General features: G+C 37.0%; 1 protein-coding gene across 2 annotated transcripts in view; it reads right to left on the bottom strand.

Moving 5' to 3' along the window:
• THOC2 (THO complex 2) overlaps positions 1-24,795 on the bottom strand; it is a 109,479-nt gene that overhangs the window by 24,356 nt on the left and 60,328 nt on the right. For both annotated transcript variants that reach the window (XM_038415423.2, XM_038415425.2), the window contains 17 exons: positions 24,542-24,626; positions 23,351-23,444; positions 22,622-22,702; positions 22,281-22,377; positions 19,586-19,703; positions 19,219-19,398; positions 16,981-17,145; positions 16,512-16,787; positions 15,449-15,590; positions 12,877-13,034; positions 9,695-9,823; positions 4,984-5,115; positions 4,711-4,895; positions 3,816-4,000; positions 3,377-3,479; positions 1,946-2,382; positions 143-201 (listed from right to left, as the gene is read on the bottom strand). In XM_038415423.2, the coding sequence (XP_038271351.1) occupies positions 143-201; positions 1,946-2,382; positions 3,377-3,479; positions 3,816-4,000; positions 4,711-4,895; positions 4,984-5,115; positions 9,695-9,823; positions 12,877-13,034; positions 15,449-15,590; positions 16,512-16,787; positions 16,981-17,145; positions 19,219-19,398; positions 19,586-19,703; positions 22,281-22,377; positions 22,622-22,702; positions 23,351-23,444; positions 24,542-24,626 (2,626 nt within the window). The remainder of the gene's footprint in view (positions 1-142; positions 202-1,945; positions 2,383-3,376; positions 3,480-3,815; positions 4,001-4,710; positions 4,896-4,983; positions 5,116-9,694; positions 9,824-12,876; positions 13,035-15,448; positions 15,591-16,511; positions 16,788-16,980; positions 17,146-19,218; positions 19,399-19,585; positions 19,704-22,280; positions 22,378-22,621; positions 22,703-23,350; positions 23,445-24,541; positions 24,627-24,795) is intronic.

Raw genomic sequence — 24,795 nt, 5'->3', positions numbered from 1 at the left:
AAAAGGAATGCATTTTCTAATGCAAGATAAAACCTCCAGTGGTTCCAGTATATACTTGGCACAAAACTTGAAGGAAGTCGGACACTGGCATTCCAAACTTGTGAGCCTAACATGGGCGCTGCCTTCCTCAGGCTATACTAACCTTTACTGTTGAGGAATGTGATGGAGAAGAATGGGTATCAACTTTGCGACGTTTTTGTTCTAAAAAAAAAAAGGAAGAAAGAAAGAAATAAGAAGCGGTAAGTATTAAAACCCTAGCAAGAGGGGATAAAATCTGATTCTATTACTTTGCAAAATACCAAAGGAGTTTAAAGTTAGAATTCAGAGTAGCAGCCGTGTTAGTCTGTATTCGCAAAAAGAAAAGGAGTACAAGTGGCACCTTAGAGACTAACAAATTTAACTGAGCATAAGCTTTCGTGAGCTATAGCTCACTAAAATTTTACTGTTGGAGGATTAAAAGTATTGATTATCATCAGGAGAGAGTAACAGGCCTGATCCCATGGATTCCATAATTTCTCATCTGCAGAATCCCCAGCTGCAAAATTCTGCTTTAGTGTTTAAACTTTCATTTAAAATTATCTGTGTTTAGCGCTGAAGGTTATGATGAAAACCTTGAAAATGTGGAACAAGTGGAAACTGAGGCAGACCCATTTTTCTGGGTTTGCAAATAGCCTAAAAACAATTGTTCTGAGATGTGAAGTACCTCTTTCATCTAAACAGGCTGCTAACACCAAAACCCTAAGATGGTAACTTAAAAGTCCACATTGTTAACTATTTCACTGAAGACAATTTTAGTAGAAACTATTCCAAACAGCTTTCCACACCTTCTGCAGGTGCTAAAAGCCCCAGCTGCTCCCTACCCAGATGCCAAAAACTCCAGCTTTCCTCCAAAAACTTCCATATGCTATTTGCAATACATTCTCAGTACAGGTTTCAGAGTAGCAGCGTGTTAGTTTGTATCCGCAAAAAGAAAAGGAGTACTTGTGGCACCTTAGAGACTAATAAATTTATTTGAGCATAAGCTTTTGTGAGCTACAGCTTACTTCACTGGATGCAAAAACAGACTCCAACAAGAGACTGCTGAATTGGAATTAATTTGCAAACTGGATACAATTAACTTAGGCTTGAATAAAGACTGGAAGTAGATGTTTCATTACAAAAAGTAAAACTATTTCCCCTTGTTTATTCCCCCCCTTACTGTTCTTGTCAACTGCTCGAAATGGCCCACCTTGATTATCACTATAAAAGGTGTCCGTCCGTCCGTCCCCCACCCCCCTCCCCAGGCTGGTAATAGCTCACCTTTCCTGATCATCCTTGTTACAGTCTGTATGATAACACCCATTGTTTCATGTTCTCTGTGTATATAAAATCTCACCCCTGTATTTTCCACTGTATGAATCCGATGATGAAGTTAGCTGTAGTCACGAAAGCTTATGCTCAAATTTGTTAGTCTCTAAGGTGCCACAAGTACTCCTATTCTCAATACAAAAATTTTTGCAGACCTCAGATTGTTTTTGCTGCAGAGTATATAGGACCTCAACTACAGTAAGCAAACAATCAATACACATTTCCGTGTGTAATTATTACTCCATGATTACAATACAATTTAGAATCTTCACAAGGATTTGTTACAAGAGATATTCATATGAAATCATATTGGAAATTCTTAAGGCAGTGGGCCCTATAATACTCTGCTCTCACTGAAAGTAGTGGGAACAGAAAAAACCTCCCCCACAGTTTGCTTACTAATGCTGGAAGCGACAATCTTTTTAACTACCTGGCACCAAAAAGTTGAAAAGAAAAGGATCTTGTATGTTTAGATGCTAATTAGCATATAGTTACTCTCCTTCTGCCTACCCCCAACCATTTTTAGGTATTAAGCAACTTTCAAAGTTTCTGTACATTATTGAAAAGGCAGCTTTAAAAAAAAAAAAGTTTAATTTACCCCTTTCAGACTCTGATGTTTCTGATCGGGGAACAGGTGACTTCAAGGACCCAGCTACTGACAATTTTTCTCCTCCTTTAATATTTTCCTTGGATTTCATATCCTTCGCTACATCTTTTTCTCTGGATGGCTCCTTTTCTCTCTCCTTTTCTGCAGCGAACTTTGACTCAGCGTTGGTAACAACTGTCTTGGATTTTTCCTCTTTTGGTGTTTTTTCTTCTTTCTTGGCTTTCTCCTTCTCTTTGTCAGATTTTGGTGTTTTTTCCTTGATCTCTCTTGTTTTATCATCTTTGTTTGCCCGTTCTTCCTTTGGTTTATCTTTTCCATCCTTTCCAAGTGCCTTGGCCTCTGGAATGGCAGCCGGAGTCTTTTCTTTTTTTTCTTTATCTTTTTCCTTCCCACTTTTTTCTTTCTCATCTTTTTCTTTAATAATTTTGCTGCATAAAAAAAGCCCAATGAGTGCTCAATATCAAAACTAGCTTCAGTTTTCATAATCAAATGCAAATCAGTTTTTACTTTTCATGATTAAGACAAAAAATCCTTTTCAAAATGTTAAATAAGTGACAAATTCCCGTCTCTCAATATGCTTCCACTCATCTTCATAGCAACAAACCAGTACCTTTCTTCTAGCTAAAATGGGAGGATATAGGAAACAATGCTATTACATGATTAGCAGGGTTCTGAGGCACACAGAAATAGCAGGCATTAAAAAACATTAATGTTTTTGACTCAAGGTTATTCCAGCCCAGCAGCTATGTAAACAATGACTATGGGTACATCCAAGCAGCAATTAAACACCCGCTGCTGGTCCAGGTCAGCTGATATGGGCTCGTGGGGCTCTCACTGCAAGGCTGTAAAATTGCTGGGTGGTCATTCAAGTCCAGGCTGGAGCCTGAGCTTTGCAATCCCGCATGGGGAGATGTACGCAGAGCCCAGGCTCCAGCCTGAGCCCGAATGTCTACACAGCAATATTGAGCCCCGCAGGCCAGCCACGGCTGTGCCACGGGTCTTTTATTCCAGTGTAGTCGTACCCACCAATTACAAGTACCCAATTAGAGCAGCTACCAAGCACTCGTTGTCAGATGTCTAGCCCACTCTAACAGATTTCAAGGACTGGGTTCACAGTATTTAAAATGGATCTTTAAGTTCAGCATATTAGATACGATTATTTCTTTAGTGAAGCTTTATTCATTTAAATTAGTATAGTTTCCTTGCATAATTTGGGAGAAAAGCATTTCATTTATCAGTCTTCACTTGCAATTCCTTTATCTAGTGGATCAAAAGGATATAATTTGCAGATTTCTACTGCACAAAGTAGAGAAGATCATTTTCACCTCTTGCTAAAAAAACCCTTAAGAATAGATAAGTCACTTTCAAATGTAATTTCACGATTCTGCAGTCAGACAATGAACTGAAGAATAGATTTCTCACCTGTTGGAAGCACTGTTTCCATTGCTTGTCGTCACTTTTGGTGTTGCATTGGCGGCTTTATTAATAACTTTCACTGCACCCTGAGTTTTCTCCTTTAGTTTGTCTATTGAAAAAGATGCTAAACTTAATCTACTGAGTTAGTACTTTGGCTCAATGCTATAGCGACCACTTGAACATATAACACTTCAAAATTAATTTAAAATTAGGCTTAATTTATTGACAACTAAATTGATCAAGATGCATTTGTCAATAACAAAGGATTAAAAATATAAGCAATAAACAATATTTAAAAAAAAAAAAAACACAAAAAACCCAAGACATAATGGACCCTGTTAGTTTTACAATTTGAAGATTAAACCACACAATCCTAAAAGTCAATTAAAAAAAAGGGTCAGAATTATAGCACTAAAAGAATTCTCTTTTAAAATGGATGGCTTACCAGTCTCCTCAGCAGTGCTTTCTTCCAGTTTAGCTGCATTTATTGTGAGTGATGCAGGCAGCCCAGCACCACCTGGCCCATTTTGCACTGTTGCAGCTACAGCATTCCTGGCAGGTGGGTCTTTGTGATGGAATTCATTTTCCGGTACCATGTAAGGCTTTCTACTTTTCAATTGCCCAGAATAGCTGAAAGTCGCACAGTGTGTTAAATATGCACAAACATAAAGCAAAATATAAACATGGGTTACTGTTTAAAAAGATTATTCGAGTAGTTTGCAAATTATTTAGCACTTCTCTTTCTCCTTCTATTACTACCATCGGTTCTTTAAAAAACCTGACCCTCTAAACCTCTGCAATCTAAAAACCTTCAAAGAAATAAGCCAGTGATTTTGTGTTACACTAATAATTTTGAAGCTTTGCTAAATCAACGACAGTGATGAAATAAAATACCTTTCCAGCAACCAAGACAAACATGGATAATTTTGCATTCACCAATCATGAAAAAATAACCATAATTAAACAGCGAAAAGTATTGTTTTATTTAACCTTCTAGAACTGAGTAATTGTATAATCTTATAGCTATAACCCCTGTCTTTCATTGTCTTACTCTCCTTCCAGCCACATATTTCCACCACTGGTCCTGCTTAAAATTATATTACAAGCTCTTCAGGGCAGGGATTGTTACTTTCTTTTGTTCTGCGGAGAACCTAGCACACTTCATCATCATCATCCAGTACAAACCAGGAGCCTCAACTCACACCAGCCTCAAAACAACAGGATTGCAAGATCTTCCAAGATACAGCAAAAGCCAAATGTGTCAAGACTGGAAGAGTTCTGAGCCTTTGGAATCCTTTCATCATCCATTTAAATCTCTTTTTAAAGTAAGTTGTTGTTACCCCATAGCTAACGCATATAGATCAGGTCTCTTCTCTTTCTCTTCCTGACAGATCTTATGTACTCTTCTTTCCAAGGCCTGACCCAGGTTCAGAACTTTTGGATACCATGGAAGGATTTTGGTCAGCACAATCAGGATATTTCTGATATGTGTATATTCGCCTGTTTCAAGGCAGTGTACAGAAGCCTAGAATACAAGGCATAAAATACAATCAAAGTAGTTCTCATGAATACTTGCAAAAGTGGGTCATATCAACTTAACATCCTTTATTTACCTTAGTTAATTTATAGTGCCATTTGTGTACCACATGTCGAAAGTTCTCATAATCTAACTGATCAGCTTTGTTCCCACCATCAAATCCAGTTGCCCGTAATATGGTAAGGAAGCCTGGATAGTTTCCACATTCCTACATGTATGTAAAAAGAAAAGTAAAAAGTTAACCTTATTCAGTGAGCGGATTAAAATAATTTAACTTTTGCTGAAGTTTTAATATAACTGAAGCACATTGCTTTCACGAACTCTGGTATATGTAAAGTTTAAAACATTCACATTTAGCAACATTTATACAGGTATATCTGCCATATTCCTAAAATAACTTACGTACATCAAAACAGTTACTTACCTGTACTGTTACTGTTGTTCTTCAACATGTTCCAACAAATCCTGCATCTTGGTAGGGGGTTAGACTAGATGACTCTTGTAGTCTCTTCTAACTCTCTGATTCTATAATTCTATGTTGGTGTAGATGTGTATTTCACTCAGCTGTGCACACCCAATGTACAGAAGCTGGTTAACTGTGATTAGCAGAATTTGTTGGGACAGCACATGCACAAGCACAGGTCTTCTCATGGCCCCTCCGAAGGCTATTTCAAAGTGGTTCTATCCAGACCCACTTCAGTTCCTATGAACCAGAATCTATGTCTGAAGACTCCGATGCAACGGGGATGAAGGGAGAATCATGGAACACATCTGCACCCACATCTTGAAGAACAAGTTACAGTACAAGTAAAGTAACAGATTTTTCTTCATCAAGTTGTTGCAGACTTATATTCCCCTCAGAGTATAGCTACACAGCAACTCGACACCAGCAGCTGGCCTATGCTAGTGTTCATGGGGCTCTGGGTGCTGGCTGTTTCATTGCTCTGTACACTTCTGGGCTCAGGCTGGTTCCCAGGCCATTGGACCCTGAAGAATGGGAAGGTTCCAGAGCTCAGGCTCCAGCCCAAGCCCAGAAGTGTACACAGCAATGAAACAACCCCGCAGCCCGAATTGGCTGGCATGGGCCAGTCATGGGTTTTTCTTTGCTGTGTAGGCATACCCTCAGAGGACTTGCAAGCAGTAATGGAAGGAGCTGAGGTTTAGAGTCTACTTAAATAGTGACTACAGAGTTGCTCTTCCAAATTTTGCATCAGACCTAGATGCAGTTGTGATAACACAGTTTGATAAAGGTATGCATTGAGGACCAAGCAGAAACACTGTATATGTCCAACATGGGAACATCCCTGAGAAATACAACTTGAAGCAGCTTGGGCCTTTGTTGAATGAACCAACAGCCTTTGTGGAGATGTGGTATTTGCCATCCATATGATTTGTTGTGCAGGAAGTAATCCATCTGATTACTGTGATCGTCTGTGCTGAAATCACTTGACCTCTCATCTTGTCCACGTAGGAGACAAAAAGCCAGAGTAATAATCAAAATGGTTTAGTCCCGTCCCAATATAACTCTCAGGCTTATTTTACATCCAAAATACAAAGGCACTGTTCATCTGCATTCAAGTGTGGCTTAGAAAAAAAATACAGACAAGTACATTGTTTGGTAATGGTGAAACCACTTTAGTCAAAAATTTTGCATTTTTAAGGCTAGTTTGCCTTTGAATAACTGAGTACATGGAAATTCTGCAGTTAGGGCCTGCAGTTCACTTACCCTCCTTCATAAGCAATAAGAAAGGCTGCCTTTTGGCAAAGAAGGAACAGAGAACAGATTGCTAGAGGCTTGAATGGAGGCCCCATGAGGGCAGGAAGTACAGTGTTAAGGTCCCACAGGGCTACTGCTTCTTTTACAGGTGGGAAGAGGCAGATAACCACTATAGGGAATATACCTACTTCCCTTGGATTGGGCGATGGAATGCTGAGATCACTGCCAAGTGGACCCTCAACCAGCTGGGACGGGGCCTGGTGATCTAAGATGTAACAGGGAATTTAAAGTGTCCTGAATCTGAGTAAGTACCAGACAAACTTCCCGAGCCAAAGACTGAACGGAAAAGCATTTCCACTTGGCCAAACAGGTTGATCTACTTGAAACTGCTGAACTACCTCTGAACAACTCTTTCCCCACAAATCTAACCATGCAGCATCCATGCTGAGGTGCAAACTGTACAGACCTGGTGCCACAGCTAACCTTCATAGCCTTTCAGTCCAACCTCCCATATCTCTTTTCCTTCTGAGAAATTGTTTATTCTCCAACCTTCACAGCCGTTCTGTCCAATTTCCCAGAAGGAAGACCTTCTGGAAGGAAAAAAGATAGGGGAGATTGGACAGAAAGGCTATGAAGGTTGGAGAAAAAACTATGTCTTGACCAGGCTAGTGCAATGAGTATCAATTTGGTGTGATCCAGCATCAACTTGGGAATGATCTGGGGGATGAGCGAAATGGGGGGGGGGGGGGGGGGGGGAAGCATACAGTAGTGCTGACCCTCAGTTCAGTTGGAAGGCATCAGTCAGAAAGCATGGATTTCAATCCACTCAAGAGCAAAACTGACGGTACTTCTTGTCTTTTGTTGCAAATAGGTTGACAGACAGAGTGCTATAGTCCCTGAAGAAGTGCCTCAGGATGCTGCTCTTCATGGCTCACTCATGATTCTCAGAGAAATTCCTGCTGAACTGATCAGCCAACTGATTCTGGGCACCCAGAAAGTGGATGGCCGTGAGAACGATGTCATCTTTGATGCAAGAGTGGCAAAACTTTATCACTTCCTGACAGAGCTGGCTGGACCAGGCTCCACCCTATCTGTTCACATAGTACATTGTGGTGGTATTGTCAGTAAGAGTGTGAACTGATGTGCCACTGATGTGTGAGAGAAAGGCTCAGCATGCGTAAATTTCTCAAAACTCTAGGACATTGATAGGTAATGATGCTTCCTATTCTGTCCACAAAGCTTGGGCTACTAACATCTCTATATGCACTCTGCTACCTATTGTCGAGGCATCAGTAACTATGGTCTTGGTCAGTGGAGGATGAGCAAGGGGCACACCCTCACATGTGAGATTATTCTGATCTGTCCACCAGTTTAGGGACTCCAGGATAATCTCACATACTAAGTACACGAAGTCATGTGACCTAGCAACCTCAAGCATGCACAAACCATGGTTCAGAAGTGAGATTTGAGGGGCAGATATAGGCAACAAATTGAAACCATTCATGTAGGAGAAAGGCCGTTGAACTCATAAAGCCTAGTAAGACTCAAAGAACTCAATTTTTTGTGTTGGAAGTAAAGTGGACTTTCCTTCGTTCAAGATCAGCCTGTCAATAGAAGAAACATAGCGTGAACTGGACATGATGAAGGACTTGACTTTCAGACTTGCTCCTGACTAGTCAATCATCCAGCTAAGGGAAACCATTCACCCGAGAAAGGCTGCCACTATGGTCCTGCATTTGATGAATACAGACAGTATTGAGAGTACTGTGTGTTGATAATGCTGACCCGTTCTATGAATCTCAGATACTTCCTGTGGTTTGATAAAGCTGCTATATGGAAGCAGGCATCTTGAAGATTGAGGGCAGCAAACCAGTCATGATTCAACAAGGGGAGAATTGTTGCTTGGTTGACTATGTGGGATCTTATATATCTGATGTATTTCTTGAGACTTTGGTGGTCAAGTACAAGTTTCAGCCCTCCCTTGGACTTGGGGATCAGAAAGTAATGTGTATAGAGCCCCTTACCCCAATGGTTGTACAGCAACTCTTTCTATGGCTGCTGAAGCTAGCTGTCTGAAGCTCTTGAAATAGCAGCAACTCAAGAGATGGGTCCCTGAAAAGGGACTAGGTAGGGGGCTGGCTTGAAATTGGATAGTGTGTTCCAACACAGTGCTTAAGACCCATCTGTCTGTGGTTATTGCTTCACAAGCTGTGTAACTGTGGGACTGGGGGATATGACTGGAAGATTGCTGATGACAGGAATACTGACCTTGAAACAGGTCAAATATAGTCTATTTGCCCAAAGTTGATAGGTGAGATGGGCCAGTTGGTTAGAGGTGGAATCAGAGGACCTTCTCTGTAATTTGTGCCTCCTCTTGGAAAAGTCTTGCTGCCTGGAAGTATAAGCTGGTTGTCTGAAATACGGCTGGGAGCACTGACGGAATTGTTGCACATGTTGTTGTCCCCTAATGGTTGGGGTCCAGATGCCAATGTAATGTAGCTTGAGAGTTTGATCAGACTTCAAAAAAGCAGAAACCACCCTTAAAAAGGGAGGTCTTTTATACATAGTTACAATTTAGCGCCATACATGTCTGCAACCATTTGAAGAAGAAATGCCTGTTTTTGGGCATCTCTCTCCTTTGCTCCATTTTAACTTGCTTCTGACAGAGCTATCAAGCAAGTTTCATCATTCTCACACGTTATCTTCATGACTGACTGTGGTTATATTTCCCTTTTAATCCATATGCAGTTTTCAAAGCACTTAAACTTTGATAAGTTAAACCTCCTCCAACTCAACTTAGACATTGATGGATGAAAAGTATGATTCAGTAAGCAGAAGTGTTCAAAATGTATGCACGGAATTCCTTTCCCATCACAGAAATCCTGCCTTCAAGTATCAGCAAAGTTTTATAATGCATGAAGTTTAAAATTAGAAAACTAGAAAAACAATCATACTTCATGTTTTTACTGCATTAATACCTTTACAGCAACCACTTTTATTGGGCCTGGCTTCGCAGTAGTAATCATATGATTATTCATGAATCAGACTACAATTTAACGGCTCTACATACCTTTTCATATATGTTTCTATCACTGTGCCACCTAGTCACAGTCTCTAGCATACAGCACAGAAACCTGCCATATCTACTAGCTTCATTTTCAGTGCAACTTGCTACTGTATAGATTATATCTGAGAAAACCTGTAAAGAACAGAAACAATAGTCAGGCTATGTAATATGAAATCAAAATTATTTAAAAAACATCAAACCCAACTGCTTTAGTTTTCATAATTCATGTTCATAAGGTTACTAGAATACAAAGAACTAATTCCACCTTGAACTCTGAACTCCCTTTCTTTTCTTATCAATTATAACCTTAACTCATCTCATTGAGCTTGGGTAATAGACATATGTAAACTGTTGCTGACTGTATAAACAAAATGTATTTCTACTCTGAGTATTACAGAATAAAGGCATTGTGGACATCCCATACTTACTATCTATCCATGACTCTACATTGAACACATTAAGTTTACAAGTAGATGGTTTTTCTAACTGTAAGGCCTTTAAGCTCCACCTTGGATCTGAAAGTCAAGCAGGGTTTTTGGCTCTTGCTTATATATAGTTTCCCACAAGGTAAATTATGCCCTCAGTGACACTTTTGTGACACCAATGCCTTCAACAGAGCTGCACAGGTAATGAATTTGCTGGATAATAGAAGCTTAGTAAATAATATTGTTGCTGCATAAGAAGAAATAGAATCCAGCTATTGGCTGTGCTGGGTCTCCAAGACTATGAAGAGTACAAAAGCAGTAAAAATGTATTTTTGTCAGAAATGTGAGCAGATAGGACTCTGAATACATGAAGTGCAGATCTGATGAGTAAGAAAGTGCCATTTTTAAAAAGTCATTTCAGAGTAAACTCTAATATTTAAGTTGTATTCCCATGCCAAAAGTAACACTGGACCCATTCTGGCTCAGCCAAACAGCTGAATGTTCCCCACAAAAAACAATGCAAGAAGAATTTAGGATAATGTTTACTGTACAACCATATAACTCACCCATTTAAATAAGACTCTTATTCCAATGTGTTCCACCATGGCAAGTCACTTACCCAACCACTCCCATAAGAAGCCAGGCTCACATTTTACACAAATGATTCTGGCACCTTAGAGACTAACAAATTTATTAGAGCATAAGCTTTCGTGAGCTACAGCTCACTTCATCGGATGTTAGTCTCTAAGGTGCCACAAGTACTCCTTTTCTTTTTGCGAATACAGACTAACACGGCTGCTACTCTGAAACAAATGATTCTAATGTCCTAAAACATTGTGGTTTATAAAAATGAGGCTGTACTCTAACAATAAGTACCATTTCAAAGCCAAGTACTGGAAACACTCATCTGGAGATTGGGATTACTTCCGATCTCCAGATGACCGTTCCCAGTACTTGGCTCTGAAAAGGCAACCCTTAACAACTTTCCCTGGCTGATCTCATTCACCAGGGAAGTCCTCCTTGCACACCCTTCTGATTGGATGCCATTCCCACGCGACTGTCCCCTGGAAATATGGCTTTCTTATTTCTTTCTAAGGCAAAATCAGTATTGTATGGTTGCTTTTCAGGGAGACATTTTCTCAAGACAGAAATTAGCATCTGTGGTTGCCAAACAGGGTGGATAAAAAATGATGATTTAAAAAAAATAAATAAATCATAATTGGATTAGTTTTATTTAAATGGGTTTTTTCATTTAAGTACAGATTTTTTTTAAAAAATTAAAACTATCTAAAATTAAATGTGAAACTGACAACCTCTGTTAAGGCCTAAATTAATTATAGTTTATTAAAATAATTTAAATACAAAAAATATTAAGCAGTATGTGTTAACTGCTCTTTTAATTCCAGTTTCCAGTCACATAGAGCTTAACACAAAATCACAAGTAAAAAATTAATCTAGTTAATAAGAAATACATTTAAAAATTAAGAAGCAGAATAGATGTAATTTAAGCTATATAATGTTTAAATAAATGTATACACATATAACGTATCCTCCTGGTTAGCAAAAAGCAGGACCAAATTTAGTGTAAAGACTATATTAGCTGCAAATCAACGTTTTAATGGTTATCAATGAGAATCAACTTTTCTTTAGGAAAATAACTAATATATACAAATGGAAAAAACAATTTAAAAACAGTAATCAAGTTTCCTGCTTAGTGATTTCAACTGCTTTGATTTAAATCATTTCATCCTCCTGCAGAACCAGAGAAGTTCACAGATCTCCCATGTTCTAAAAGACACAGGATACATACTTGGTCTAAATAGACTACATCTCTTCACACACAGTTTCTTAATTATGGTACTTCATATTAGTGCCCAGGAAACCCAATATGGATTACCAAATTGTGCAAGTTAGTGAGTTAAAACAAAAGTCAATGGAACTGATTTGTAAATTAGCTTTCAGCAGTGCAAGCTTGACCTGGTACCAAAATATAAATTATATTATTTTTGTCTTGTACCAGGTGCAGTGGTGCACGCCTGTAATCCCAGCTACTTGGGAGGCTGAGGCTGGCCGATTGCTCAGGGGTTCTGGGCTGCAGTGCACTATGCCGATTGGGTGTCTGGTGCCACTGACAGCCTGGCCAGCGGGTGGCTGAAGGACTAGCTAGAAAAACACGAATGATGTGTTGTAATCTGCGCTCTCTCTGTGAGGGCTAATGGACTGAATCGACCAAGGTGATTATCTTTGCCTTGTATATCACTACCATCTATATAGAGCAATGCAATATTGGGCAGGCAAGGTGGAGGATGACACCTTGGCTCAGCGAAGATGGAGCATGCTTTCTGGGGCTTAGGGACAAGAACAAAGGGAAAGGGAAGGTTTGCAGGAAAACCCTTTAGAAGTACATAACGATATGTTCCTTGAATTTTAACTTGTATGTTGTCTATTTCTTTTTATCTGATTTTTTTTTTTTTTGACAGTAAGCTCTTCAGGGCAGGTACAGATAGTTTCCTATGTTTGTACAGTGCTTAGTTCAATGGGGTCCCGGTCTTAATGGAGACCCTTTAAGTGCTATGGTAATAATGATAAATGCAAATTCTAGAATTGGAATATATCTAGAGATTCTGTTGATGCACAAGTGTCCTTTCACATGGAAAAAGGATGCGACAAACAGTAATCTTTCAAAAACAGAGTTTTAATAGACTTGTAATATTTACTTAAAAGAAAACAACACAGCTCCAACACATTCCGATTACTTACTCTATCATAACAGAGAAGTGTGGAAAAATTGGGCGTTTTCTGTTGATGCACCAGTTCTACAAAGTGAGCACAGTAAACAGCATCGATTGCAGAAAAAATGCAGCGAGGAAATATACACAACTGTAGAAATTTTGTGATAGTCTCATTTTTGGTTGATTCTTCAAAAACAGAAATAAAGAGACAAAGAAGGGAAGTGTTTTATGGCAACATTAATTGTACATAATGCAGGTACATTCAAACAAAACCCACAAAATGAACTCTATCACACATGCGTCAGAAATATAGTGTACATTATAACATGTTTTAACATCCCAAATTTCCTTTCAAACTATTCAGGGAAAACTCTCAAACCAGACAGATAATCCCTAGTAAGATGCCAAGAAAACTAACAGATAAAATGTATTCATTAACCATGAATATTTTTCTCCATTATATACAATGGACTAGATCTGACTCAGAACCACCTCACACTAATTTGCTCTAGTGACTGGAATACATAATGTGGATGATCAGATTTAGCGAAGAAAGTGAGGAAAAAAGGAATTAAAAATCAAACATAGTTCATCAAAAAATAAGTTGATTCTCTTTCGGGGGATAAAGTTTAGTTTCCATTTGCTATGTTACTACTTAGTAACATCATATGTTCTGTAATATATTTTATAAAATAAAGTCTTGGTAATTACAATATTTCACTAGGACACCTGTTATTAATTCTTTGCTAAGTGGTATGAAATGGCCAGCCTGTTGTTTCTTTTTTTAAATAATTATCAAAATTTGTGCTTTAGTAATAATATTTATTTTTATTAATGATTTTAGCGCCTTTCGCTAGCTCCATGTGCTTTTACAAACATTATACAGAGTACAATAAAATACTGTCCACACAATCAGAACCTAAACAGTAGTTCAGATATGTGAAATTTGACTGATGCTATAGCAGATGAAAAGAAGTCTCTCTACCTCCTGCATAGCCATGGTATTAGACCTCAAAAACATTTCATGTGGCCAGTAGCTTGACATAACACTTCCATTGCCAGTACTCTTCTTAGGTCATTTACTAATCAAGGTGACATATGGGAACAAAGCTACAAGAGAGAGTTACTTAAGGACCTCTAATGGAAGGCAGAGGACAAAAGATTATAAAGTTCTACAGGACACCAATCAGTTCCACACTGTTCTCCCTCAAAGCCCTATAGAAGCTCACCGTCTCCATTAATCTCTAAGGGTCAACCATCAAAATGAGTTCATCTTGGTGGGCAAGGTATATCCCAACCTCAAATCAGTGGAGGTAACTATCCGTCCATTACAGGGAAGAAATCACCACCTCCCAAACTCCAAGTCCAACTCACTCATCAGAACCAGACTGTGGCCAGATCTGTTAATCGTACCCTAAACCACATGAAACAGTCCCATAGTTTTCACTAAAAAGAAAAGGAGTACCGGTGGCACCTTAGAGACTAACAAATTTATTAGAGCATAAGCTTTCGTGAGCTACAGCTCACTTCATCTATGAACTCCTGGGCTGAACCCAGAAGAGTCATCTGCATTAAGATCCAAGTCACTAAAAAAAAAAAAAAAAAAAAAAAAAAACCAGCCATGACAACTGCAGGATGATCACAAGCAGGAAGCCTTTCCAGGGTTTTTGCGATCCAGTGAGAAAACCTATACACCAATACTACCCCATTCTTAACTTGTTTCTCACACAAAATGGAAACACTCCCTGAGATGTAGCTTTGGGGACAGAGACCACCTACATTCGAGGTCTGACGAAAAAAGCAGAGTTAATACTATTTCCCCAATCTCCCTTGCTTCATGCACAACTATATATGCAGCTGGAGACAACTTCGCCAACACTGGTCCTGCAATGTAACCCAACCACGTCTCAGTTATACATGCAAAATGGAAGCCTCATCCTTGAATAGCTCATGGAAAATAACCACTTTACTGACCACCAATTTTACATTTCACAGTTAAAGTAAGAATTGGATGCCTGTCCACTGACAGAACTGCTACAGGGCACAACTAATGGAAGCAACTAAATACATTGGCCAAATTAACGAAGCACTACAATAAATTAATTTTAACTGGCCAAATCTGACTGAATTTTTTAAATAAGTGTATCAGTTCTGCACCAGCTTAGGTCAATGCCACGTTCACACCACTAAAATCCTTCAAAAACATGGGCCTGGTGAAAAAGGGTATTTCCTCAATTAGAATGAATTTGAACTCAAGGCACAGGACTCATCAAGCACCTAAACAAGTTCTTAATAACAATCTTACATAGGACTTAACTAGCACATAGGGCATTGTGCACTGGAAAGAAATTTGCCCTAACTTAACTGTCCAGTAAATTAAGCATCTAAAAAGTGTCACTAAAAGCTGACACACTGCCTAGAATCTGAAATAAAACAACACTGAAATTAAAGTTCACTTATCTTGATAATATATGTGTCAATAACCGATTTTAAAACAAATGATTACAGTGCATTATAGCAAGTCAAGTGAGCAGAACTTTGTAATTTAGATATCGAAAGTGTAGTGACTGTGGAAAACAGCCAAAGTTTCTCATACTTACTTGCCAGAAGCCAGTTATCCTTTTCCAGTTTCAGTCTCTGTAGAACCCTCTGCACATGCTCCAACTGCTTTTTCTCCTCTTCAAGAAGCTTGTCCTGAAGGGCTGTACAACGTTCTTTTTCTTTTTTCTTTTTATTTGGAGGCTACAAATGTCAATGCATTTCACTTTAATATTTGTTATCCCTTACTATATGCAAAAACAAGGATTAAAGATTTGGTTTACCACAAACAAGTTTCAAATAAATATTCATCTAAACAATAAAATAATGTGTTGCTCTGGCAGTCTTTCCACCCCCACGTATACCCTCTTTAATTATCTGATCATTCACCTAATTTTAACTACAACAGTCATAGATGGAGATCTTAAATGAGTCACTAAACTGAAGGCAAATGTCAAACTTTATTTTCCTAGTCAGAGAGCAGCTCTGCAGTCCTTACACAGTGAAGTCAACAAGAGTTTAACCCAAGTAAGGGCAGTAGGTTCTCTTATGGTAAAATTAGTTTTACTAGACTTGAACCTTCACCTTCAAATATTTATATGATAATGTTCATAGTAAAGAAGGAATACACAAGACAGATATCTGCTTTACTGAAATAGGTAAGCTGGTAGTTAAATACCTGAGTGTTTAATTGCTGCAAAAGTAGTTTATTGTGGTATGCTGCTAAAACTTTATTTTTGTTCAACAAAGTATAGTCCAGCTACACCATGTAGGAAAAACAAGATTTTCTGTACTGAAATACTTATAGCAAAAATAAACAGCATTTGACATGTACTGTATTTCCTGAAACAGTTTGTACCTGGTTACTGCAGGCACAAAAATCAAAAAAAGAGAACCTCTACTAAACACAAATCTCACACACTTTGACATTGTGAAAAATTCTAGTATGAAATGGTACCAGGACATGAAACTGACATTTTATATTGTTCAGAACAGTGATTACAACTATCTTTAATGTAAGATTTCATTGGCTGTCACGTTTAGAGATATTTATGTTTCAATTTGAACGTCAAAATAAATTTTAAATATTCAACTATTTTTAAAGGTTTGCAAGCACAAACGTACCATTTCCTGATTGTCATCTATAGCTTTCATCTGGACTTTAAGTTTATTGACTTCTCTGTCGTAGCTATTATGTGGAACAGCAAGGTCATACATTGTCAGAGACCAAAATGTAGCATAGAACTGAGGACTGATGTCATCCCAAACTTTAGGAAGGTGCAAGGAGATCACAGCATCATGAACAGGAGCCATCACTAGCTCGCATGATGTGATGTACTTATGAACTTTGTGCTGCTGTTTGTTTCCCTTCTCTGCTTTTTTAAGTTCATCATATTTTGACTAAAGATTAAAAAGAAAAATATTTGTGATTTGCATTGTTTTTACATATCTAATTGTTTCCTACATAACATCATTTATCATTCAAAGGAAACCTCTATCAAATGTATAGATATAGATTTATGCCCTCCCCCACCCGTATTTTATATATATAAACCAAACATTAAAGAAATGCCTGTGAAACGCTTTTACTTACTGAAATATGATGTGCATACATAGGCCTGGAGAGGAAAAATGCAGCATCATGGGGCGTGTGAAACTCATTACAGAGAACATCAATAGAAGGCACTCGCTTAATGTAATCCTCTGTACTTAGATTGGAGGCTAAAAATCCACCAAACTGTACCAGAGTATCATGGCACTAAATTGAAACAGAGAAAGTATTAGAGGAAAATTTATGGGGTTTTTTGGGGGCAGGGGGGAGCACTAGGCAGGTTTAACAAATATCAACCTTTTTAAGGCAAATATATATATAGGTAACAAGCCACTAGTCACTTTCCTGAAAAGTACACTTTAAACTACTGCTGTAATAATAACATGCTAATTCTTTCCATATACAAAAAAACTTCTGCCCTTTATGAAAACTAATCCAGCCCCGTGTTCCGCAGCTAAATAAATTCTCCACAAAAATTTATTCAATTCTAAAAGTATTCTGCCCTACTAGGATTCAACATTCTGCTCTCTAAACGTTTTTGAATCCTTTATTGTGGCCCTTGAGGATTTTAGAAAAACTGCTAAAATTAGGAGAATATTTTAAAATAATTTGCAAATTATAACTAAATTAAGATTTTAACTTATTTCAATATTTTGTCTTTTCCTTTTATTATTCAGCACAAACATTTAAAAAATCAGAAAGACCCCAGTCAGCATGTAGAGCATATCAAAGTCTCAGTTTCATATAGAACCACAATATTTTATATCAATATACATTTTTTTGAAACCTCCAGTGCTCTGTGTTGAAAATACAATATTGCATGGAGACCCAGCATTGAGGATGGCCTACAGAAAGAGAAAACCTACAGAGCTTGATTATTTTTGTGCACAGGCTGTTGTAGCTGAGCCTATGGACCAACACAAGATCTTTCTTACCCATGGACAAAAGCTCCATTTAAGACACTTTAATGAGGTCATAAGAAAAAAAAAAATCTAACCTCACACACATTGGAGAGCTTCCAATACAGATTCTAAATTAATTTAATGCCACTTGCACCTGTCAGCCCAGAGGCCCAAAATGAGAAATATTGAAGGACAGGTAAGATACCACTGACTTCTAAAAATCAGAAACGGGCAGGCTTTGTGAAGACAAAGCAAGAAAATGTTTAAAAAGCCCTTCAAATTAATTTTTTTCAGAATCAGGTCAGATAAGCAGGGTAACCTGGCTAACCCAATGGTTAGAGAGGAAAAAGGTTTTTTAATCAATATGCTTGTCTAAGTTCATGTTTCCCAGTATAAAAGAAGAGCATTGCTTTAAGTTTTCACATACAGGTCAATGGATTGAATTTGGAATCGGTAAATCAATGACGCTAACTGATTACTTCAATAGGTAAAATAAGTAAGTGATCTCTCTTGAGTTCCTAAAAGAACTAGATAAATATCTAGGCCTACTTGTCCACTTCTCCCCTAAATGAAGGCTGGACTAAGGGTCTGATCCTGCAAACACTTACTGCTAAGCATCCTTTTCTTTCAGTTTTGTGACTTGTTTGTGCTGGATTACATAATTAACTTTTGACACTAAAATAATAATTTAAAAATAAAACACCTGAAAAAACAAACTACCAAAATTACAACCAGTACACAGGTCTTTCAAACCTTAACATAGTAAACTGAGCAATCTCAATTTATACATTTGCAGGAAGTTAGACTTGAATTGTGAATACTCAGAAGGAAATGCATTTGAGAGATAAGGTGGGTGACGTAATATCTTTTATCTGTGACAGTGTTAATGTGATAAAAATCAGAATAGTTCAACTGACTTTGAAAAGATACATATAGCACTTTCATGTATTGTTCCAATAAGTCATAGGTTATAAAAGGTTTTTCTTATTTAAAATATAAGAGCCCACATTAAAATTTAAAAGCCTTTTCATTTTTCATGATTTTAACATTAACAAACATTGTGAAGTTTGCATGGCAAAACAATAGATCTAGGAATCTACAACTGTTTTTCAATACAATTCACTTCTAAGTTAAATCAAATCTCAGTCTGACATTAAGGGAAAATATCTAAAGACAAAATCAATTTTTGAAAAAGATAACTATGAAAATACATCATATGTTCAGTATGTAATTTTAAAGAAGAGATTTCTTATATTTACTATTTTGACATTAAAAACTGTGCTATGTAGTCTTTATATCAAATAAGCAGGATAAACTTAACTGAAGAATTGAAAACCTTTTTATTTAAAAATGTAAACATGTAATTGTTTCTACTTGCCTGATCATACAGCTTCCCCACCAGCTTCAAATGTTTCTCACCTCCCTCCTGAAAGATCACACCATTTCGCTGTTGAGCCATAAGCAGGCACAGTGGAAGGGCCAGATCATGGTCAAGCAATGCATCTTTTAATCTCTGTGAAGATTTTTTAGTGTTTCTGATCTGCCCAAAATATCCACCCTGCCCAGAGAGTCAAGAAAACCAGAAGTTAAGGTATTCCAATTTAAGAAATATCACTTTATTATAGAAAATAGACAAATAGTAAATAGATATAGTATCAGCTTATGACTTATGACAGTATAATTCATCAACATTTGCCCAATTTCTTGAACTTCAGTAAAACCAGTAAATTAATCTGCACTCCCACCTCAGCTTTTAGCTGTTCTCCACCAGTCATGGCTTCTAGCTGCTCCATTGTCATTTCTTCTGTTATTTCTATTCCAGCCATTTTTTGTACCACCTCTTTTAAAATGAGCAAGTCAAAGCTGCACAGAAGAAAAATAAGAACCACATAAAAATGAAATACTATGAGCAACAGAAATGGTTACTTACAATAGCTAATGCAAAATAAAACCACTGTGTGTTAAAATTGCTGTAGTGAAACAAGACCAAAACACAAACACAACATTCCTTTTCAAAAGGTAATTAAGGTTCAGGAACACTGCTAAATGCTGAAAGAAAAACTGTTTTTGAAAATTTACAGGTAGTAGTAAAAGTGATATGCCTCCAATGGACCAAGACCGGGACCATAGGCTTCTGCAGGAGAGAAATACTGGGATCCAATCCTGAAAACATTAACAGGTACAGTGCCACTTACTTACAATACCAACAAATTAATTACAAAAAACTGCAGCTATTTCCCTTTGTATTTCTTATCTTTACATGCCTTTGATGTACATAGGAGCCAAAACAGATAAAAAACTATTAATGAGAAATCCTCAGATAATTGCTTTTAGTTAAAGAATTGTTTTTAAAGACAATTCAGTGCACATAGTGAGAGTTTAATGACAGAAACCTAAAGTGAATGTAGCGATCTCACCTTGACCTATTAAACATGTGTCTGACTTGTAAAGTGCAAAAAATATGAAAAGCCACAATGGCCACCTCCTGAAGAAACATCTAATTTTACTTGATATGTTCAACTCAAAAGAAAAGGCAGCAAATTATAATGACAGATCACACCTCTGCCTTTTACTAAACAACTAAACATATACAACTGTTTATAAAGTCTTTTACCACAATTTCTCACTCAAAACTCTAATATCTAAAACTTCACAAAACATTTCTGGCTACAGAATTTAAAATAAACTTCAGCCAGTAGGACTTCTTATTGCAGACTTGTTCCAAATGTCTAGTACCATCAATTCCAATTTTTCCATAACCATTGAGGTCAGAAATTCATTCCAGCTATCAGAATTGTTTTGCCCTTGATTTCAGCAACTAAAATGTCTGACATAAGAACGGCCATACTGGGTCAGACCGAAGGTCCTTTTAGCCCAGCATCCTGTCTTCCGACAGTGGCCAGTGCCAGGTCCCCCAGAGGGAATGAACAGAACTGGTAATCATCAAGCGATCTATCCCATTGTCCATTCCCAGCTTCTGGCAAACAGAAGCTAGGGACACCATCCCTGCCTATCCTGGCTAAGTTATGGAAGAGAATGAGTGGATAGAGTCCTTGGCTTTAGGCGATAATGTTCACTATCTCCATTTTACAGATGGGGAAACTGAGGCACAGAGCAAGGAAGTGACTTGCCTGAGGTCACCCAGCAGGCCACTGGCAGAGCCAGACTTAAAACCCAGGCCTCCTGGATCCCAATCTAGTGCTCTATCCACTACACCACTTGGACTATTACTATCTGTCATGTAGTTACTATTCTTTTTAATTGAAGTCCACAAGTAGTAATATGATCACCATAAACAACCTTTCTAAAATAAGGAAGTCTAGTTTTCTTTGACCATCCCCAAATACTGCACTGTATGTAAAGTTATTTAATAACTTCACACTTACTTAATAAGTTAACAGCATTTATAAGATGTTTGCACAATATGAAGGTAGGATGGGAAAAGTTATTTACCTTACTCTCTGTAGTTAACTGGTGACTGTACCATCACCAGAGTACATAATAAGGTGGGAATTGGTACACACAAGTGAAACAAGGTTGTCTGTGTTGAGGGGAAGGAAGAGACTGCATTTTTCAACTCCCCGAGCCCTAAACAATGTGCTGAAGTGCCCCTATTTTACTGCTGGTGCAGGGATTGTGTTTTCTTTTCTCTTTTTAAGCAAAAATGCAAGATCTTAACTATTTCAAATAAATTAGTAGCTCACTATTAGCATTCATAAATTATCTTTCACCAAATTTTAATAAAAAAGAGTTCATAATACAGAAATATATTATTAATCCATACTTACCAAATATGACAAAACTACCCATTAAACATTAAAAAACAGGAAAAGAAGCAAAGTGCACTAAACAGTGGAAGGGGAAAGAAGAAAGGATTCAGGCTATAAAGTTTGTTTACAACTGAAAACTTTCAAAAAAAAGGACACCATCAGTGCTGACAAGCTGGAGATCCAAGGAGCAACTGGACAGCAAGTAACTGTATAATCACTAAATATACTAAATTATTTAAATATTCAAAGAAAAAAAAGGAATTTTAAAGAAATTTTTGCAGTCAAAATATTAGGAGCAACAGGAAGAGAAACTATAATGATTACCTTTCTTGAATACTGTATGTAATAGCTGTAGATACAGTATATACAAGTATACTTAATTTAGAAAAACGTAAGTATACCAGTGATTCAGACTCAACTAGAGGTTCTAGTACTACAGTATATGAAAGACACCGAACACTGACTCAAAAGTACATGCCATAACCATACATACTAAAAGAAATTATTACAGCTATATGTTCTCTTTCCCTGGTACTTGAAGCTCTCTAACTTTCCGACTCATATTCAAGTACAGCTTTACTATTATCAGTACTTTTGAATCAGCAAAATGCAGTTGGCAAACAACTAGTAAACTTTAGAGGGTGTTATACAGATTAAATGTCAGACTTGCCTTTTTCCAGCCTTTAGTTGGTTTGCTACATACTGCAGTAGACCAGCAAGTTCAATCGGATATTTTCGGAAAACTGCACCACAAAAACTAGCTAGACCTAAAGTAGATGGAGAGGGAGAAATAGCTGTGACAAAGTTATGCATCATCTATTTCAATATAAGATTACTATGCTCTGCATTGCTAACACTCCCATTTAATATTTTCGTGAACATGAACATACTAATTGTTTTTATTGCCTTTACTTGCCATATTGATTTTTCCTTTGAAAAATAAATTGATAAAGTAACAGCCATGATAAATACCTGAAAAACTAATTTATTAAATAAAACAAAAATACTAACTCTGCAGCCAGCTAGAAATTGTAGTGTCATCATGTTTCATTCTCTCCTTCTCGGGATTTGCCAGAGCTTCAATGATGCAGTCTTTTATAAAGTTAAAGAATATTTTTTTTCCCCAGTATCTTTGAAATAAGCATTAATAATAATTAACAATACTACTGTATATCTTTAAATTGCTTTACAAATATTATTTAAACTTAACGATATCCCTATAAGGTAAATAAGTTATCTCCATTTGAGTTGCCAATAGCCATGTACAATTGTCCCTTCAACTGCAAAAATTCTAATATGTAAACACTATACCTGAATATTTAGAAAGCATCATCCTAAAACATTATATATACACTAAGAGATTAGGGCCACTGAAGACAATTACAACTGAAAAATAACCATATAAGATTATAAAGACACAATAAAACCAACATACCAAAAGAACAAGTACCACCTCATCATTTAGGAAGCATGGGAATCCTAAAAGAGCAGATGTTAATTAAAATAGTAAAATAGCTCTGGAAAAGGAGCATTTTCATACAACATCAGGAAGTGGGAAAGACTGGAAAGTGGAAAAGGCTAGTTTCCCAGCCTAGAAGCTACCACAGCAAGACCTGAGACTTAATAGAAAGGTGGATAGCAAAGTACAGCTACAACATGAAACAACACCTACTGATGGGCAATCGAGGATTAAGATACAAGGCATACAATTAGCACATGTATTTTACCCCAAAAGGATACATGCCAAGACGTCATAGTTCAGTGAAGTGAGGTATTTCAAGGAATCAACAACAGGTGTAATTAAATTATCATATTTTTGTATTTGTGACAAAATCTGAAAACAAACGTGAAATAGATAAGATTTAGTCAGCCAAACTAAGACAGTGCTACATGCCTTTCATCTCATGTAAACCTAGAAATTCCTAGGTCATTACCTATTATAGTAAATAGGCTAGTATGGTTAACATTTATACCTATTTTTAAAAACATAAAATAAAGAACACCTATTTCAACAAAATGTTTTAGTTTGCTTCTGTAGCAAAAGGTAATCTCATTGGATTTCTGTAGCACAAATAAATAAATAAAAAACAGCTGTGCAATTGATCATGTAAAAATATTTCCATATTAGCAATTTCTTTAAAATGAGTGATAGTGCTAGCCATCAGACCAACAGAAAACATAATCCCCAAAAAGTTTCTGCTCTTGTATATATATTTTCTTACATGTTAATGCAAACAAACAACAATCCATCCTTAAAAAAACTAAACCTCATTAATAAGAATTGCTGCCACTGACTGTCAAAATGAAAGCTAACAAAGAGGAAACATGAAAACGGGTTTTGTTTGTTTTACTTCTTGTTTTCAACCACTTAAGATTTTAAATAGAAATTAAATTAGAAACCAAAATGAACAAGTAAAAAAAAAGATGCAATAGTTGACTGATATCACATTCTGTTATTGTTATTAAGCTGAAGCAGCACACGGATATACATTTTAAAAAGTGACTAGTGACTGAGCGCCTCAATTTTTGAGTGCCCTACACATGACGCGTTATAGGAATCTGACTTTCAGAGGGTGAGCGGTCAGGACTTGTTGAAAATTGGGCCTCTCTCAATTTGTCTACCCAAAATTATTAGTCACTTTTGCAAATCTCAGTGTATATTTTTACTTTTCTACTGAATTACCATGTTTTTAAAACCTATCATAAAACAAAAATAATAGAATTAGCACTTTTCTCCAACTTACTAAAATACCATGCACAAAATATGCAGTCCATCCACCCCTTAAATATATATGCATAGAGTTCATTCTGTAACACTTCCTCACACGAACCCCAATGACTTAAAATGGGACTGTTCACATTAGTAAGGAAAGGACAGATTAGGTCCATACATACATACATACTTAAACATATGCATATCACATCACATACATAATCAAATAAAATTGTTGGATTGCTATGGCTTAGCTTCCCAATTTGTCTTCCAGAAGGCTTCACATTTTCCTTGGTTAGACGCCTGTAAAATAATAGATATTTTATTTCAATTAACTCCTTCACAGAGTGTTAGTAGTTTTACTATTCTCTCTCTCAGATGTACAGCTTATTCTTAAGCACTCCTTTACCAATTAGATAGCCTAAATCCTTTTTTTGGAGAGGAAATAGTTGACAAAAATGCTCAGAATATT

This window comes from Dermochelys coriacea, chromosome 9 (genome assembly GCF_009764565.3).
Source record: "Dermochelys coriacea isolate rDerCor1 chromosome 9, rDerCor1.pri.v4, whole genome shotgun sequence".
Lineage (NCBI taxonomy): Eukaryota > Metazoa > Chordata > Testudines > Dermochelyidae > Dermochelys > Dermochelys coriacea.
The sequence above is the reverse complement of the archived record's forward strand: the minus strand, read 5'-3'. Positions and strand labels throughout refer to the sequence as shown.